The sequence below is a fragment of the Rhincodon typus genome, chromosome 11 (genome assembly GCF_021869965.1).
Source record: "Rhincodon typus isolate 14 chromosome 11, sRhiTyp1.1, whole genome shotgun sequence".
NCBI classification, from domain to species: Eukaryota; Metazoa; Chordata; class Chondrichthyes; order Orectolobiformes; family Rhincodontidae; genus Rhincodon; species Rhincodon typus.
The window spans coordinates 42,261,145-42,280,485 of NC_063342.1; the positions used below are offsets into that span (position 1 = coordinate 42,261,145).

The following is a 19,341-nucleotide window of genomic DNA, read 5'->3' on the forward strand; positions in this document are numbered from 1 at the left end:
TCTAACATTGATGTTTTTCCTTGATTTACACCAGCATTAAAGCATGAAGGCTGTGTCCTTTTATTTCTGTTTTACTTGTGGATTGAAATGAGAAAAGAACAGTTTGAAAATCCAATTATTGCTGTATGGTTTGAAAGCAAGTAATTATATATTCATTTTGAAGGCTGTTTGTACAGATGTCAGTTATAGCAGACTAACTCAAGCTGATGGGTTGTGTACAGATGGAGCTTTCGTTGTCAAGAAGTTCATTGGTCTATGGATCAGTTATTGATGACAAAGGCCTTCTGCTTACCAACAATAATGTGATTGGTTCTTGGGTAACTGAGCAGCTTGGAGCTGGAAACAAGATACAGAGAAGCCATCTGATCTCCACCAGCTAGGAGTTCTCTCTCCATTCTGTGTAGGAAGCCATTTTAAACCCATAGAAAATCAGTTCATCTTTCCTTCAGCAGTTGCTTTAGGCTGTGATTTTTAATTGATAATTCAAACAACCTTTTTTTAGAAGTGCACTAGCCATCCTGTGCCTCTTGCAAACCAGTGAAAGCATCCACAGAAGGACAACTGTAAATTAGTGTTTTGACCCGCATAATAGTGCCTTGAAAGTAGAGTCTCATGTAGATAGGGTAGTGAAAGTGGTGTTTGGTATGCTTCCATTTATTGGTCAGTGTATTGAATATAGGAGGTGGGAGATCATGTTGTGGTTATACAGGACATTGGTCAGGCCACTATTGGAATACTGCATGCAATTCTGGTCTCCCTGCTTCAGGAGGGATGTTGCAAAACTTGAAAGGGTTCAGAAAAGATTTACAAGGATGTTGTCAGGGTTGGAGGGTTTGAGCTACAGGAAGAGGCTGAATAGACTGAGGCTATTTACCCTGGAGCATCAGAGGCTGAGGGGTGACATTGTAGAGGTTTATAAAATCATGAGGGGCATGGATAGGGTAAAAATCTTTTCCCCAGGGTGGGGGAGTCCAAAACTAGCCCGCATAGGTTTAAGGGGACCTAAGGGATGAGTTGGACAGAGGGGTCTGTTTCTGTGCTGTACATCACTATGACTCTATGACAAGAATCACCTCAGAACCAGAATCACTGAATTGTTTTTCCAGATTTCCCTTCTATCCATAATCCATGCTTTTTTTTCCAGTCTGTGGTCTATGTAAAGGGAAGTCGACAAGGGGATTGGAGGTTTAATTAGTAGAATTACATGACAATGGTTTATAATATTTTTACGTGCAGCTTGAGGCTATTTATTTGTAATAAAAGTAGTAACTTTTGTTCAGTCCAGAAACCTGGTCCATGTTCCTTTCCCACCACCTAAAGGAAGCCTTTGATCTCTAATATGGCCTTTCACTTCCCCAGCCCTGATCGTAGAGCTCCATTCCAACTCAAAACTGTTCTTTCAACTCTTTCCCCCACCCTTTCCCTTACCTAACCTAGTGTCCCCATTTTTTGCCCTGATTGTCACTTATTCAGCTCTCTGTGAATTATGTTTTGTAATTCCAACTTTTTAAAAATCTCTGTGCACAGGGATTGATATAAGTGCGTGCTGAAATGAAAGCAGTGAAGGGATATACTAATAAACAAGGTGTAGCGACATCTAGACAAGCTTTCAGATCTGGTTTCAGCATTTACAATATATGCTTTTGTCGAATAAGCCAACTTCTTTTTAATAATCCTTGCCGAACCCATAGGAAAAGAACTAATTACACTTGACACAGCAGTTATAAATGACTTACACTATTCTGTACATCATCCACTGCATGACTTTGCTCATCTTTTCCATTGTAATTATGAACAGCATCGGTGTAAGTCTTGAAAAAGATGTCCTTGATCTGTTGAAAAATGGAACGATATTTATTATTTGTACAAAAAATGCTATCGTTTATATTTTGCTGAACAGATTGCACTAAAACGTTCCAAAGCACATTACAGCTGGATCAGCAGACTGAATAGCAAGGAAGAAAGGTTAGAAGGTGCAAACTAAAGCCCAGTTAAAGAGGTTATGAAAAGGACTTAAGATTGGCAGAGACAGTAAGACAGAAGAATTGAGAAGGGTGAATTCCACAATATAATTGGCTGAAGGGGCTGCTTCTGATGGTGAAATGGTGATTGAATGGGGGACAATACGGAGAAAATCTGCAGTTTTACACAGTCATCTGTCATTTAATAAAAGTTTCCATTTCGAAATAGTAGGAAAGCATTGTTCTCAGACATTTGTCATTTAATCACTGACCGATTTTTGTTTTATTGTAGTACATTTTGCCAATCCTATTTGCTCTGGAAAAGGCAGTGGTCAGCTGCCATCTTGAACCACTTCAGTTCTTGGGGTGTACAGGCGTTTGGAAGAGAGTTCCGGAATTTTGACCCAGTGATGACAAGGGAATGGCAATATATTTCCAAATCATGGTAATGTGTGGTTTGGAGGGGACCATGTAGATGATGTTGTTCCCAAACATTGCTGCGCTTGTCCTCTTAGATGATAGAGGTCATAGGTTGAAAGGTGTTGCTGGAGGAGTCTCAGTAAGTGAGGGCAGTACATCTTGTTGATGGTACACACTGCTGTCACTGTATGTTAGTGGTGAAGGACTGAATGTTGAAGGTGGTAGATGGGGCACTCATCGTGGCTCCTTCAAGGCAAGCACCTTTCAAAGCCCTGATCTCCACCACCTGGAAAGACAAGAGCAACAAATAAATGGGAACATTGCCACTTAAAAGTTCCCTTCCAAGGCATATACAATCCTGACTTGGTGCTTTTTTGCCTTCCTTCACTTTGCTGGAAAAAAATCCTGGAACTCCCTTCTTAACACCATGGGTGTCCCTACGCTTAAAAGGCTGCTGCAGTTTAAGAACACAGCTCAACACCACCTTCTCCAAAGAAATTAGGGATGGGTAGTAAATGTTGGCCTAGCCACTAATGTCTACATCCAAATGAATGATTTAAAAAAAAAACCCTCATTCAAAACACCCAGGCACAATATGGCTCTACAGGAAACATCTGGGTGAAGAAAAAGTCTGAATTTGTCAAATCAAAATCTATAAAATGGATGAATGGAAACATATTTTGATGCAATGCAATGGAAGCAATTGAATGGTGTCATCACTGTGTATTGTAATCTGCGGAGAATGAAACTGAAACACTCCCTTTTAAATGATTGCTTCATATATTTCTCATGCTTGTTTTGCAGCAAATACATTGCAAATAAGCATATAATTAAGAGATCATGAATATTTGCAACACGGATGAAAATAGGAGAACAAGATAAAAGGATTCATGATTTTCATATCCTAATTCAAATAAGGTTATATATATACTTACCTCATGTCGGAAGACAAATCCAGAAATGCCAGCCACCAACTCCGCCAAGAATACCAGGGAGAGGAACATGGCATACTGCAAACAGAGAAGCAATGGTCTAGATGTTAGTGATGTTAAAGGTCAATGACTAGGTAAACCCAAAAACACATTGAAAAGGAATTCCTGCTTCTGCTAAATGATATGCTTAAAAATAAAATGCTGTAGCATTTGACCTCAGGAATTTCAAAGAGAAACCAAAAGGGATAAACATCAAGACTTTGATTTTCCACAGAAAAGTTGCCTTGCATCTACTTTTCTCTGCTCTCCTCAATTAGCTACAGCCTATCTCTGATCCAAGTGGTTTTTCTTCATAGGCAAGCTCATCAATGAGTGTCATCATTAGGCATTTGCCCACTTGGAATTATTTAAGCCGAGTCCAATCTTGTAACGACTGGCACTTAATTTATCAAGGCTAAGAACATTCCCAGATTTTCTACTATCCCAAGGAATCTCAGCTGGCACTGGGAGTTTGGAAACCACAGGCAGGGCCTCTACCATCTGCTGTGATCAGCTAAATCAGCACCAACTCTTGATCAAATGGTTGGTATGAATCAGCTACTCATATTAATCGGTTGGAGCCATGGGATGCCCAGATAAGAGTGAAAGAATCGCATATCAGCCAAAGTACTTCCTATTTGTTTTGTACATGTAGGTTATCACAACAAAATAAAAAAAAAAGAACTGTGGATGCTGGAGATCCACAACTAACAAAAATGGAAATTGCTGGAGAAGCTCAGCAGGTCTGGCAGCTTCTGTGGAATGGAAACACAGTTAATGTTTCAAGTCCAATGACTCTTTACTGGACTCAAAACATCAACTCTGTTTTTTCTTTGCAGATGCTACCAGACCTGCTGAGCTTTTCCAGCAATTTCTGTGTTTGTTTATTGCAATTAAATAGTGGGGAGACACACAAAGGAAGCAGAAAAATATATATCTGTGAACAGGGATGGGAGAAGTATATTTTCAAATCAATTTCAATGTAAATAGGTAAATTGCACCGTGAAAAAAAGTATAAAAATCACTGTGCTGCAACACTGACTCAGTGAATCACAGAGCAAAGGGACATATGGCCATCCGTGTGGTTTGGAATTAGTTGTGTTCAGGGCATTAGCTATGAACACAGCTAGTGAATGAAGGCCAACTGCTCATAAGAAACAAATTATACATTCTTAAAAAAAGGTTTTGCAACTCTAGTTCTGTGGGAGTGCTAGCCATGGTTCGGTTGGTAGCACCTGCATCTCTGGAGTCAAATAGTTATGACTTCAAATCACACTCAGAGACTGCAGCACAACAGTCCACACTGGCATTTCAGTGCAGTGATGGAATGCTGCATTGTCAGAGTATCTGTTCTTTGGATGAAATGCTAAACTAAGATGCCAATTACTTTCGAAGGTGGACACAAAGATACCATTGCAGTATTTTGAAAATGAACAAGAGAGTTATCCATGGTGACCTGGCCAATATTCATCCCTCGGTCAGCATGAAAGAAAAGATAATCTGGTCATTAGCATGCTGCTGTTTGTGAGACACGCTGTGTGCAAACTGGCTCCCATCTTTTCTACAGTACAACAATGACTACACTTCAAAACTACTTCACTGGCTGTAAAATACTTTGAGATGCCCCGAGGTCACAAAAGTTGCTGTAGAAAGGAAGCCTTTTTCTCTTTCACTACTTACCGTATAGCACCAATTGACCCAGCAAAGATTTGCATCTATAGAGCGCTATTCATGACAACCAGACATCTCAAAGCATTTTACAGCTAATGACATTCTCTTTGAAGTATAGTCACTGAAGAGAAAAAGAAAAAATAGTTGTTTATACTGTTAAGACAGTTTAAGCTATAATATCTTGGAGATAAAGGCCTTTATGCCCCTTAAATTAATAATTTCAGAAACAAGTTCATGTGCATCTGTAAAGGAAAAATAGTTAAATTGTAAAATGTAACAGCCTTGGTCAGACGACCTACAGATGTTACTGAATTGCTACGTGTCTAATATTTATTAATTGAATCGTAGTTGCATTAGTAGTTCTTTAAAACAGTTTGGGATTTGGTAGCTTTTTCCCTTTCAATCGCTTCTTGAGAATATAGTTTGTGTTCAGTAAAATTAAGGAATTGCTTCTTGAAAAGAGTCATCCTAGCATCTTCTAGCCTGCCTGCAGGTTGAAATCCCTGTGAGAATATGTGCAGGCCAGTGTGCTGCAATCTGCCACTGCACTATGTTTTATTGGAAAAGCTGGAAGAAAATGCAACATTTACTCAACCCCAATCTGCAGACACTCTTACATTTCAAGTTGCACCAGCCCCCACTATCTTCATTGGAGTGTCAGACTTGCCAAGATGCATGAACTTACATTATTAAATTAGCAGATAAACAGAATTGCAATAGTAATTTTATCACTTGTGATATACAGCTCCAATAATTCTCCATTCACTGAAAGTGTTTTGAGATATGCACCATGTCCACGTTCAATGTAGCAAAACTGTTTGTGTGTCACTTACAAGTTTCAGCATCCATGGACTTCCACGACATGTTGCAAAACAACCAAAGAGGCCGAAGACAACAATGGTAGTGCCAGTCCCAATAAGTACGTAAGGGGCATTTGTGGAATTCTCAGCGACAAGCGAGATATAAGTACCCAACGTGAGTTTACCCCATACTCCAACAGCCAATAGGACGACACCTGTGATCTGCAAAAGAAGAGAACATCAACAAACACTGAACACTTTAAAAAAGGACAGCCCTCTACTTGTTAAGGATATGACATCCTGAAAGGGAACAGGAAGAATATTAAACTGAAACTCCATTTATGTGAAAATAGAATAATACTTAAGGAGAATTAAGCAATAATGCAACTCCAAGCTCCATATTATATGACCAGTGGATGGTACAACATGCAACCACAACTACACAAGGCTGGGGTTGTCTGGGACAACCTAATTTAAGTGGTGAAAAAATAACTGGTCTTTTTTGCATTAACAGAAATGATGATGTGTGTTCAGGCAGATGCTTCTCGCTCCTAATGAAAGAATAGGAAAATGCCATTCGGAGGCAATGATCCCAGCATTCAGAATACAAGTGAATTATGAAAAATTGAGTCACTAGAGCCTCTAATTGTCAGTATAATGTTTAATTATTGATAGAAGAGAGTTGATGACATATTTTGGCTTTTTTAAATTAATCCTTTGTGAATAATGCTACACTGGGCTACCAAAATTGTTTTTTAGCTTTAGAACATGACTTTTTGCTGTGATTTTATACTGGTTGCTTTCATGCTTACTGGCAGCATGCCAATGGTGTTCAGTTTCTATATGCCTACTTTGTAGTGCATTTCTGGTATTCTAACTAAGCAAAGACTGCAGTGGTGTGAAATTTGCAGAATACAAGCAGCATTCTTTGTATAATGCAAGAATCAGATGCCTTATAGGAGCTATTGGCTCAAGAAATGGGTTGCTATGATACATAGAGATGTACAAAAGGAGACTGAACAGAGCCTCAGGGCCATCTACACTGTGAAAAGCAAGCAAACATGATTCTGGTAATTTCTTCCTTATTTTTGTTGATTGATTGGTCCAGAGGTTGAGAGTTGTGCATTTTGCACAAGTCTCATTTACATTTCATGCAGCACTTTGCTTTATCCTTTTACTAAATGAAGTCGTCAATTTTAAATTATTTCAATGAGTGTATGATAAATGTACATTGGCTGGAATCGTGATCAATGTTAATTCATCCTCACAGTTTCATGAAGAGCATAGTTGCACATGCAATCTTAAGACAGTCATGGGAAACAGTGGAATAAAAGTGAGAATAAATGACTGATAATGAGCAGACCAGATGAGACTAAGAAATGCCAAGAAATAACTAAACTCTTCAAACTTTAAGCAAAAAGAAAATACAAAATAATTGTGCTATTGATGTTGACGTCACATTTTGTAATGTTGGTGCTTCTTGCAACAGATAATGAATATTCCTATTGAAGCTAGCAGTGCAAGCACTTTGTTGGAGAATGTTTGGAATTCTTTTTCCAGTGTTCAGCAAATGTGATCACATGATGGTGTAATATGTTAAACACTACTGCAAAAAAATGTTATGGTGGCAGTTAATTTGTATCTTTCAGTATAAGGAATGAATGTATTTGTATATATTTCACAGATGAAAGACAGAAAGAGCAGAGATGCAGGATGACTCCTCCCTTTAAGGCTGCTCGAGATAACATGTATGCCCTTGTCACGACCCTTGTAATGATCACAGCCAATGCCTCACAAGATAATGGTTTGCGTTATGGTGATAAACTCTGGGTGAAACATCATCAGATGATAAAGTTCAGGACTCCACCCTGACATAGCAGTTTCAGCCACATCTTTTGTGGTAGGAGACAGTGAACTGAGAAGGGGCACAGTTCCCCTGGTTTTCTCTGGGCTGTCTTCTTGATCAGCTGAGCTGCTTATTCCTACTCGCCTTTGCCAACACTGTTTCAAACAGCCTTCAGAGGTCACAGCTGTCAACAAATGTCTCTCAGTTGTCAGTGTCACTGCCCACCATCGTCATATCTCACTTGCAAATGATATGGATGCCAGGAGGTTTTGACCCAGTGGTCAGTTCACTGTACAAAAGGTCTTTGAGTATATGGCCGTTATCCATCCAAAGAATGTGACTGAGTTAGTGCAGATGTCATTGCCTTAGCAAGGTATGTATGGTGCAGGAATCAGCTCATTTCAGGACCTCCAAACTGGTGACATGCCGTGCCAAGAAAAGCTGAGGATATGTCTGACACTGTGTTTATGGAAACCATTCAGCCTTTTCTCCTGCCTAGCATGTATTACCCAGGTTCCACTATTGGAGAGGAGTGCGCTGAGGATGCAGGTTTGGTAGACTTGCAGTTTGGTGTTTTCAGTCAGGTTGCTGTCATTCCATGCTCTCTTATTAAGTACAGGCTGAACAATGTTTATGACAGCGGAGGCGATGGCATCATGACAATGTCACTGGACTAGCAATCCAGAACCCACAAACTAACTTTCTCAGGGCTGAGTTCAAATCTCACTGTCTAATGGCAACACATAACCACTATCATAAATACCAGTCTGGTTCACTAATATCCATTGGAAAAGCAAATTTGCCATCCTTACCTGGTCTGGTCTAATGTAACTCCAGACATACACCAGTATGACTTACTCTCAACTGTCCTCTGGACAATTAGAGATGGGCAATAAGATCCAGCCAATAATGTCCACATCCAAAAAGTTTTAAAATGAAAGTGAAACCACGGTTATGTTAAAAAGTGGAAGTGTGGCCACTACCCTGATGGACAGTAGTTATCTCAACAATAAACAAGGATTGAACCCCAAATATTCCAAATTGCAATAATTGTTTTACATTCTTCCAATAACAAACCAAGGAGTAATGGGCACTGACTGGTAAGCACTGATTGCTTCAAAGATCTGATTGTCTAATATAAATGCCTGACCAGTACCACAGAGATACTGGTTCTGCGTGTAACTCAAAGTGAAAAAGCAATTGTCTGGCACTCCTCACCCAAACTCTGACAATGCAGCTTTGATTAAACATTTCTTTATGAAAGCATTGCATTGTTTCAGAGTAATCAATTATTCTATCTATCGATGCTAAGATGAAGAATTTTAACATAACTTATCTGCATACTTTTAAAGAAAATATTGCAATGCTTTTGTAAATGAGATCCTAACAATACTGCTTGTTTGGTACAACCCTGGCAGTTGCCCAGGAATGTGTGACTTAAATAAACGAAATTACTTTTGAGTGTTTAGGGACAACAAATTTCTGGTGTAAATTTTTTCCCGTACTGCACAAGGTGGAACATATGAATATGTTGTTGTAACATCAGTGTCTAAGCATGAAATGACACTTCCAATGTTTCAATCTTACAAACTCTGAATTGGAAATTGACGATAAAGCGTTTCACGGTTCATTTTAGATCAGTATTGAAAAGTAAGGGAAGAACACAATACATCTTATAGTTTGTTCTCTATTGGATGTCACTTTAAAAGGACATGGTCTGGTGGAATGGCGCTAGCAGCTAGTTTTTTTAATTGGTCTTTTCTCCTGAACACTCATTGTATCGGACAACAACAAGATCTGAGCATCTCAACAGTGTGTAGCAGTGGAACTCCCTAGCATGGTCTATAAGATTGACTCTTGCAAAATTTAAATTGTCCCTCTACTAAAGAGATCCAATTCCTGCCAGTGCTGTTGGCATCTACTAAACATGGCTTTCTTATGCTGCATTTTATATTGTATTGAAAGAACAAGCCCGAGATGCACCAGACAAAAACCAAAGAACTGTAGATGCTGGCACAGAAACAGGTCTGGCAGCATTTGTGGAGAGAAAACAGAGCCAACTTTTCAGGTGCAGAACACTGAAGGGTCTCTGGGCTTGAAATATTAATTCGGCTTTCTCTCCGTAGTTGCTGCCAGACCTGCTGAGTTTCTCCAGCTGTTTCTGTTGTCGTTAAAAACGTGGCATATGACTAAATACATCAATCCTGTTTCATTGATGAAAACAAAACAAACTTTTTGGTTTTGTACAATCTGCTGCTATTTCAAACAATATTAGTGTGATCATTAATTGAACATTTAGAGGGAGCCACTGGCTAGCCTAGTGAATTTTCTATACTTTGGCACCATCTAATGGAGCTTGTTTGTAATTACTTCACACCTCATAAATGCTTCAACACATCTAACTTTTCAAAAGTATGTAATTCCTAACCTTAAACCAATTTTAAACTGATCTGTTCTCACAGATCCTAGAAAAAAACAAATCTGAAATTGGAGATAACTTCACAATAATAACTAGCAGTTGATACTGTAGAATAGACTTTTAATTTTTTTAAACTTTTTTCTCTTTTACCGTGATGGAAAAGTAACAACATGCAGGGATATACATGAACAAAGAAAATTTAGAATACTACAAATGACTTTTTGCAATATTGGATAACAACTTTGAGAGAATGCAATAGATTAGGATGAATAGAGTTAATTGTGATAGTAGTAGAGATTTAGCCGTACGTTTGATGGTAATGGAATTTATTAGTTTATTATGCTGTACTTTGTTTTGTAAGTGAACAAGGTTACTGAGTACGTTGTACTTATGGGAAAAGATATTTTTCAACTAAGAAACATGATAGCATAATGTTAAGCCACAACATTTTGAAATAGCTAATCGGTGTCTGGACTATTCTGTCTGTTTTCAGCAGATAGCCCCGCGTGGGAGATGGATAAGAAACTGAATGCGTGGGATTAGACAAGATAGTATACTAAGTGCCCTTGTAATATTTCAAATGCTTTGAATATCTGAAAACCTCGGGAGCAACAGCAGACAGCCAAGGTCAAGTAGTTATCAGAAATGGAAATAATTTTTATGCTGATGAAAAGCCACAAACTGGAGGTACATATGGATAAGAGGTATAAAGATATACATATTATTTCTAAAGGAAAGGAAATTTCTGGTTTCAACTTCTCACCTTAATCAGAGATTGGACAGTGGCTCAGCTGCCGCTGACATAGGAGAGGGTATTAAAAAATTTGATATGAACTAAGAAGAAAGAAATTTTGACTGTTATAGCTCTCAAGACTGAGTTAATGGGCTGAATTTAGCCATCATGATGGAGTCCAGTCAACAAGCCCAAAAGGTGGGAGGATGGTGGCAACACAGAGATGCATCTTGTCAGTTGCAACCAGGGAGGTTGCCAGCAAATCACACCTCTGGCAGCTCAGCTGTACCATCAGGAGAAGTGACCAAAGCCGGGACCGCACCTAGAAGAATAGCATGCAATGGACAGTGGCAGTGGCATTCTCAGAATCTACTATGTAGAATCCCTACAGTGTGGAAACAGGCCATTTGGTCCAACAAATCCACAACAACCCTCCCAAGAGCATCCCGACCAGAGCCATCGCCTTATCTTCCCCTGTAACCCTGCATTTTCCCATGGCTAATACAGCTAACATACACATCCCTAACCACTATGGGCAATTTAGCATGGCCAATCCACCTACCCTGCACATCTTTGGACTGTGGGAGGAAACCAGAGCACCTGGCAGAAACCCACTCTGACACAGGGAGAATATGCAAACTGCACGTAGACACTCTCCCGAGAGTTGAATCAAATCTGGGTCCCTGGCACTGTGAGGCAGCAGTGCTAACCACGGAGCCACCATGCCACCCTGGGTAAGTTGGAAATTGGAAGATAGAAGTTGGTAAGTGGGGTCTTGGGGCCCTGCAGTTAGTCAGGAAGACCCCAGTGAGGGGGGTTGGTGAGGGCAGGTAGCTTCATTTGTTGTGAGGGAGCCCCACCAGAGGCCAAAGAGTGCCTGAATTGGAGAAAGGCTGAGAGGCATCTTGGATCCAGGTGGTCGTCTCCTTGCCTGGTACTATTGATGTAAAATGCCAGCAACAGTGGGTGAGAACATAAAAATTAGGAGCAAGACTGTCCAATTCGGCCCTTCAAGCCTGCTCCATTATTCAATGAGATCATGGCTTATCTCATCTTGGCCTCAACTACACAATTCCCTTCAACTCACGACCAATTAAAAATATGTCTATCTTCTTCTTAAACTTATTCTGTGTCCCAGCATCCAATCCACTCTGGGGTAGTGTACTTCACAGGTTCACAACCATTTGCGAGAAATGATTTCTCATCGGATTCAAATTTAGTACCCCTTATCCTGAAACTATGACCTCTTGTTCTAGATTGTTTCACATGAGGAAATAGCCTTCCTAGATCTATTTTGTCAGTGCGCTTGGGATATTATATACCTCAATTAGATCTCCTCTCAATAACAGCCTGTAAACGCACCACTGTGGGAATTTTATGATGCAGTAGCACCATTCATACCTCTGGGACACAAACTCCAGGTTCAAGTCCCACACCAGGACTTGTTGGCCGTTAAAACACAGTGTTCATGACGCTGTTCAATAGGCTACAAATCCTTCCATCACTTCCCCACAATTCCCCACGTGAAGATATGCAGAGACACCACTGACCACATTGGACAATAACCATAATTGGCATTGAGATATTAAAAACTTCAGAACTTTAATAACTGTTCACAGATTGAAAGAAACAGCAATAACTCTGCCTGGAATAAATTACTAAAGGGACAAAGACAAACATATATGGAAGTTGAAGGCAATCAGCTATGTCTGGGAGAAGGAGTCAATACTACATGAACAAAACGGTTTTAACATCTGCTTGATAACTGGCTGTTTTATGCCACAAATGATTGCCCTGCAGAGGAACGTAAGGAGTTACTTGCCAGGAAGCTGTGTCTTCAAACAGTCGATGCCAAATGTACAAAAGGAACAAAGAACCTACTCCTGATAAGAACACAAGCTGTATACTGAATTTTTCCAGAGGAATAATCAATATTTTAGATGAAAACATCTAAAAGACCATTAACAATGTCACAATATAGACCTGAAGGATGAGAAACTGTATAAGAATCCAACACCAGAACACTTCAAAGCAGAACTTCAAAGAACCACACTGTACAAGGATCAAACCCTGGACATCAGAGACAAGCTGCTGTTGGTTGGAATCGTAGCTAAATTTCACCATTAATCAGCTAATAGCCAGGTTGAGTTGTGAGGCTTAACTTGCTTACATGAGGGGTCTTATTTTGGGTGCTATGTGCAATAAAATTCAAATTGTTGTTTCAGTACTGGATTGTCTGTGAGATTTTTGAATAAGTAGCTGAATTAACGGTAACTTGTGGTGATTTACCCACAACAGCAGAGCGTTCTGAAAATTCCTCGACCAGACTAAAGCACCTCAGGCTGTGAATACGGTGTGCTGTCAAAGTGGAAGCTGGTGATAATTACAATAACCGCTCATACCATTGACATGGTTTCACTGCAGACAATTGTCATGTTTCTTATGCTTATTTGCCAGTAAAATGATGTCTTTTCAATTGTACCTTAAGGCTGCGTGATTCTTGAGTTATTGGTAAAAATGAAGACGACTAGGGAAGGATTTTAAAATATTAATGAGAATGTAATCTAAATACTACACATAATTAACCTCTAAACACATTACTTTGGTTTGATCTATTGGATTTGATTTGTTGTAGTCACGTGTACCTAAGTACAGTGAAAAGGTTTTGTTGCAAGCAGTACAAGCAGATCATAGTAAGCAAGGATATACAGATCAAAGGGTGCTTAGAGTGAGGCATTCAGGTTACACTACACAGGAGGATTGCAAAATAAGATCAGTATTAACAAGATCAACATCATTTGAATATTAAGAGTAATTTTTACAGATTTGGAATTTAGGTTTAAAAGTGTGGAATGGGTATAAGAAATGTTAGAATAAGATCTGCTGCAGGGAGCTCGCAAGAAGTTACCCGGTGTGAGCACCACTTGCAAAAAGTAAACTTTTAGACAGGTTCAGCTTGATTTTAAATTTAATTTTTCAAAACATTTCTTTCTGGAATGCTTGTATTTTGATTTTAAAAAACTGCAACTGACATTTAATTATTCATTAAAACACTAAATTTACAGAATAATATTGACTCATTTATTTCTCATAACCTTTACATCCCTGGAAACATTAAATAATAAAAAGATCAATTATTAGCATAAAATCCAAGAAAGAAATTGTAGCCAAATTTGATCTTAAAGATCTCCCTGGATTAAGACATGATCAGCTGTTTTTCTAATCAAAATAAATAAAGAACAGTCATGGAGCAAGCAATGCAAGGGAAGAGGAGTTTTGCCTCCACCAATATATTACATGAATAGTTCTGTGGTCACCTAGTGCAGAGAGACTGCATGGTGGCTGATTTGAAGCTTTCGCAAAAAAAAAAACAATTTTTGATAATTCAAAAGTAAGATTTTCATAGGTTTTTCACGACACTATTTCTCATGGTTTGAAAATTATGCATTTCGCATTACTCTTGTCCATATAAAATGTGCTTAGCAAAAAGGCCAACTCATCACTATCAGCAATTTTACACTGAAACGGACATAGGTGATTTTGACTTGTTTATGACGTTGTCTTTTTCTGCCATTTTTGGGTGCCAAGTTACTTCTGTAAGTAATGGGCTAAAAGCTTTGGCTGTCATTTTTGCTTTACTCTTAGTTTGCATCGTGTGGACCAGCCATTTAAATCCTGTGGCAGTTCAGAGGCTGGGAATTCTGCAGCGAGTAACTCACCTCCACCATCTACAAGGCATGGGTCAGAAATGTGAGGAGTACTCTCATCCACTTGCCTGGATGAGTGCAGCTCCAACATTATTCCCCGATCTCCCAGTGTCTGTGTGGGTTTCCGCTGTGTGCTCTCACAGTCCAAAGATGTGTAAGTTAGGTGGACTGGCCATGTTAAATTGCCCATAGAGTTCAGGGATGTATAGGTTAGGTGCATTAGCCATGGGAAATGCAGGGTTACAGGGATAGGGTAGGGGAATGGGTCTGGGTGGATGCTCTTTGGATGGTCAGTGTGGACTTGTTGGGCTGAAGGGCCTGTATCCACAATGTGGATATTCTACAAATACTGAAAAAGATTGACACCATCCAGGACAAAGCAGCCTGCTTAAGAGGCACGCTATCTAGCACCCTCAATATTTATTCCCTTTACCACCAATACACAGTGATATCAGTGTGTACCATCTACAAGACGTACTGCATTAAAATCATCAAGTCTCCGCCAGTACTACATTCCAAACCCATAACCTCTACCATTTAGAAGGACAAAGCCGACAAAGCCAGCAAATGCATGCAAACACCCCCAGTTGCAAGCTCCTGTCCGAGGCACATATTCTAACTTGGAAATGTATTGCCGTTCCGACAGTGTCGCTGGATCAAAATCCTGAAGACCTTGTGGGAGTACTTACACCCCGAGGACTGCAGCACTTCAAGAACATGGCTCATCATCCCATTCTCAAGAGCAGTTAGGGATGGGCAATACCAGCGATATTTACATCTTATGGATGAATAATAAAACCAAAAGTGGGCATTTCAATGAGCACCTAATCACTTCAGTGCTAATTTGATAAACAGAAAAGCAAATGCCAGTTAGGTTACATTACATCGGAGATGGACTGTATGCACTTGTTTTTGGCCATGGTTCTGTATTTAAATGTCACAGGAATTTCTACCTTGTAATTCTGAGAATTCTGTCCTTGCTATCCACAGTTATTCAGGAATCAGTGGTCTGGTTATGCAATTTCTTGGAAACTGACCTCCAGTCTTCCACATAGAAGCAACACTGCAATTGGTTGTAAACATCAGCACTGCATTAAACATTTAAATCCTTGATTAATTCTGAGCTGCCAAGGGAAACATTAACAACATCAGTCAACATGCGGTGTGCAGACGTAGCAAGAAAATGACTAACAAATCACACAGAGAAAAAGGTTTATTATTAGTCCTCCACAATTGACAGAACGCGAATACACTGCAAGTAAAAACACAATGGCAGTATGCATATCTATGGCACCATTGACAGAGAAATACTCAGTGTTTCATACAGCGTAACTTCGCCCGAAGTAGAAAAAGAAAGCAGGTGGAAAAGGAAGGCACTCATCCATACCCAGGAAACAATAAGAAGATGAAAATGAATGAGATGAGATTCCTGATGAATCACTTCTACAAAAGAAAAAAAGTTTGCATTCTTCAAAGGCCTTATATGACAACAGGATATACCAAATATACTTTCACAGTCTGTGTGTAATTTTTAAGTATGAATCTCTAGCCTAATATAGGCTAATCCAGGCAGCAACCTCCTCAGATACTGAAGAACTCCATGTCCAAATCCAGCAAGATGTGGACAATATCAAGGCTCGGGCTGACCAGTGACAAGTAACAGTCACACCACATAAATGCCAGGCTACGACCACTTCTAATAACAGACAATCTAACCATTGCAAATTGACATTCCATGGCATCTCTATCATTGAATCATTCACTACTAACATACTGAGGATTACCATGAACCAGAAACTGAACTGGACTTAGCATACAAGTACAATGGCTACAAAAACAGGTCAGATTCTAGGAACCCCTCAATGAGTAATGCACCTCCTAACTCCCAAAGTTGGTACACCATCTACTAGGCTCAAGTGAGGAGTGTTATAGAATTCTCACTTGCCTGCATGAGTGCAGCTGCAACAACATTCAAGAAGCTTGACACCATCCAGGAAAAAGCAACACATTTAACTGGCATCACATCTACAAACAGTGAATCCCTCCACCACTGATGCTCAGTAGCAGCAGTGAGTACCGTCTACAAGATATACTGTAGGAAATCACTGAAGACCCTTAGACAGCACCTTCCAAGCCCACACCACCATCATCTAGAAGGACAAGGGCAGCAGATACATAGGAACACCACTACCTATAAGTTCCCCTTCAAGCCGCTCACTATCCTGACTTGGAAATATATTGCCGTTCCTTCACTGACACTGGGTGAAAACCCTTGAATTTCCTCCCTAGGGGCATTGTAGGCCTACCTACAGCAGATGGACTACAGCTGTTTAAGGAGGCAGCTCAACACTACCTTTTCAAGGGTAACTAGGGACAGACAAGAAATGCTGGCCCAGCCAACAATACCCAGTGCCCAAGAGTGCAAAAAATTAAAAAAAACAACTTCCATCTGGAATCTTATATAAATGCCCATTCCATCCAAAAGCATTTCCCCAGTATTGGGTTCATACTTGATGATTTATCATGGGTTTCATTTATTTTATTTACTAAAATCTTATGTTTTAAAATTGTTATTGGATCGGGGTTATAAGATTGGAGATATAAGATTGGAGATACAGGATTGGTACATTGGATACGAGACAGAGATTTGGGAGCAAAGATAAAGATAAAGGTCAAGGGGGTGGGAATAATTGATTCTTTAAGGAATTGGCAGAGGTATGATGGGCAGAGAGGTCTCCTGTGTGTATGATTAAACCATCCAAAGAAACTGTCATGATGTTTCTGAAATGAAATGCAACCAAATGTAATTCCTTAAGAGTAGTAATACGTAGCGAGTATTTCCTTCAATTCATTGTATCTCCATAATGTTAGCGAAAAGATACGGGGTTTAGAATCTGGTGCTCCTTTTCAATCCTCGAGTGCCTATGTAAGTACAGTGATTGGAAGCTGGCTTTCGGTGTAGGCTTGCTGGCATTCGACACTGTTTTCTTCTGTTTGCTCATAAATTAAACAGTGCTCAGCTTGATCTGCTCACACGTTGTCACAACTAGTCATTAGAACGTGACTGGGGGAGCCTGGTGTGACGTCTGAATGGTGTTGTAGCCTTCCCTCTATTGTTGCACAGCACACCAAGGATTTAATTAATGCTTTAAAACCCTTCATAATGGAACTTTGTAGACAGCAATTAAGAATACCATTCATTTAGTACTGTACAGATATATCAAGTGGTTTCTTCCACACTAGCTATTATACATTGCCAGCTGCTTTCTAATGCCGTGCAAATGTTGGTGCAGAGATAGGGTTCATTCTTTAAAAGGTAGGTCTTGTGAGGCTGACATCTCATTGTCTTGCAGCTGTTGGTGGCTGCAAGTTTTCCCTCAGGCTAGGTGTTCCTCTGTCACCTGTTCCACAATACTAGTACTGTCTGCCTCACTGACTGAGCCCCCTCACACACTGTCCAAACTCCCTGTGTGCATGTAACCTGTGCCATACTAAACAGTAACTTTAATGGAACCTCAAATCAATTCCATCCACATATGTTCAGAAAGATCTCCCACTACTTCATATGATTTCTTCCTTAACAAAACTCCAAATATACAATTCCCTTGTCGACTGACTTGCATTTCCATTACTTTAACAACCTATGAATAGCAACTAGAAAATTCATTAGCTTTGTTGTTAATTTTTTTGTATGATAGTGTCTTATTTCTATTGTCACATTTTTTATAACTGTTTTGGTTATTGGATTGGAGGAGATCTCACAATAACAAGCTATTAAATTGAATTCACCTAAACCTAACAATTTGTAGCACAAAGTATAACCATATAAACCCAACTGCTTCACTAGTGCCTTACAGGCAAGAAAGTCATTAATTATGTCCCGTCTGGTGCGCGTGGCTGACTCTGATGTTCACATAAAATGAGGGATGGAATCTTGCAGGCCTCCCCAGAGGTTTTAATAGGGCTGGAGTCAAAAATACTGTTTCCTGATGACGGATTAAGGTTTTGGTGTTAAGTTCTCAGAACCTTTCAGGCAGGTCAGCTTTCCTAACCTCCTTTTGCATTCATTAGCATGTTATGAATACTCACTGCCACCTCGCTGCTGGAATTAAGTTCAAGGTTGCAATCTTGTTAAGCAAAAAAAAAAAACAAGAAATGTCTGTTCACAAACCAGACTAGATATACGTGACGTGTATAGCTTGTGGGGCTGTCTTCTTCCTCCAAGCCCTGGTGACTACAAGCTTGGCTGCTTCATAACCAAACTATTTCTTTGTACAAACACTTGCAGTATAAGGGCTGAACTCTGACCAGGTTAACAAGGTTGTTCAAAAGATGTGGGCATACATCTGAGCAGGGCAGGCAATGGGGAGCTCAACTTAAAAAGGGGGTCCAAGGCAAAATTATCAGATCAAAAGTGAGGTAGGAAAAAAGGAAGGGTAGGCGATGAAATCTAAAGGATGTGGTGGTCAGGATCCCGCTCCTGGAAGGTGAAAGCTTGGGTGCTGAGGGGATAATAACAGAGATAGGGTTGGATGGGGGTCAAGGAAGAGTGGGAGCTGCATACTTAAGGTGGGATCATTAACTGGTTGGGGAGGGAGAAAGAAACAGGTGAATTGAAAGATGGGTGGTATAAGGCTTAGACTGGACTTGGAGATTTAGGCAGATAGAGAAAGGGTCGACAGTCGTAGGGGAAGACTCAAGTATGACAAAAGAGACACCAGAGGAAAGAAGGCGGCCAGAGGACAGCAACGTGAGACAAGTGTAAGGTAGAAGCCAAACAAATCAAATTAAAAAAATTTACTATCATCATCTC

The 19,341-nt window shown here is 39.8% G+C and overlaps 1 protein-coding gene across 2 annotated transcripts in view; it reads right to left on the minus strand.

Moving 5' to 3' along the window:
* tspan7b (tetraspanin 7b) overlaps window positions 1–19,341 on the minus strand; it is a 96,100-nt gene that overhangs the window by 10,872 nt on the left and 65,887 nt on the right. For both annotated transcript variants that reach the window (XM_048603075.1, XM_048603076.1), the window contains exons 2-4: window positions 5,857–6,045; window positions 3,317–3,391; window positions 1,737–1,832 (exon numbers count right to left, since the gene is read on the minus strand). In XM_048603075.1, coding sequence (XP_048459032.1) covers window positions 1,737–1,832; window positions 3,317–3,391; window positions 5,857–6,045 — 360 coding nt within the window. The remainder of the gene's footprint in view (window positions 1–1,736; window positions 1,833–3,316; window positions 3,392–5,856; window positions 6,046–19,341) is intronic.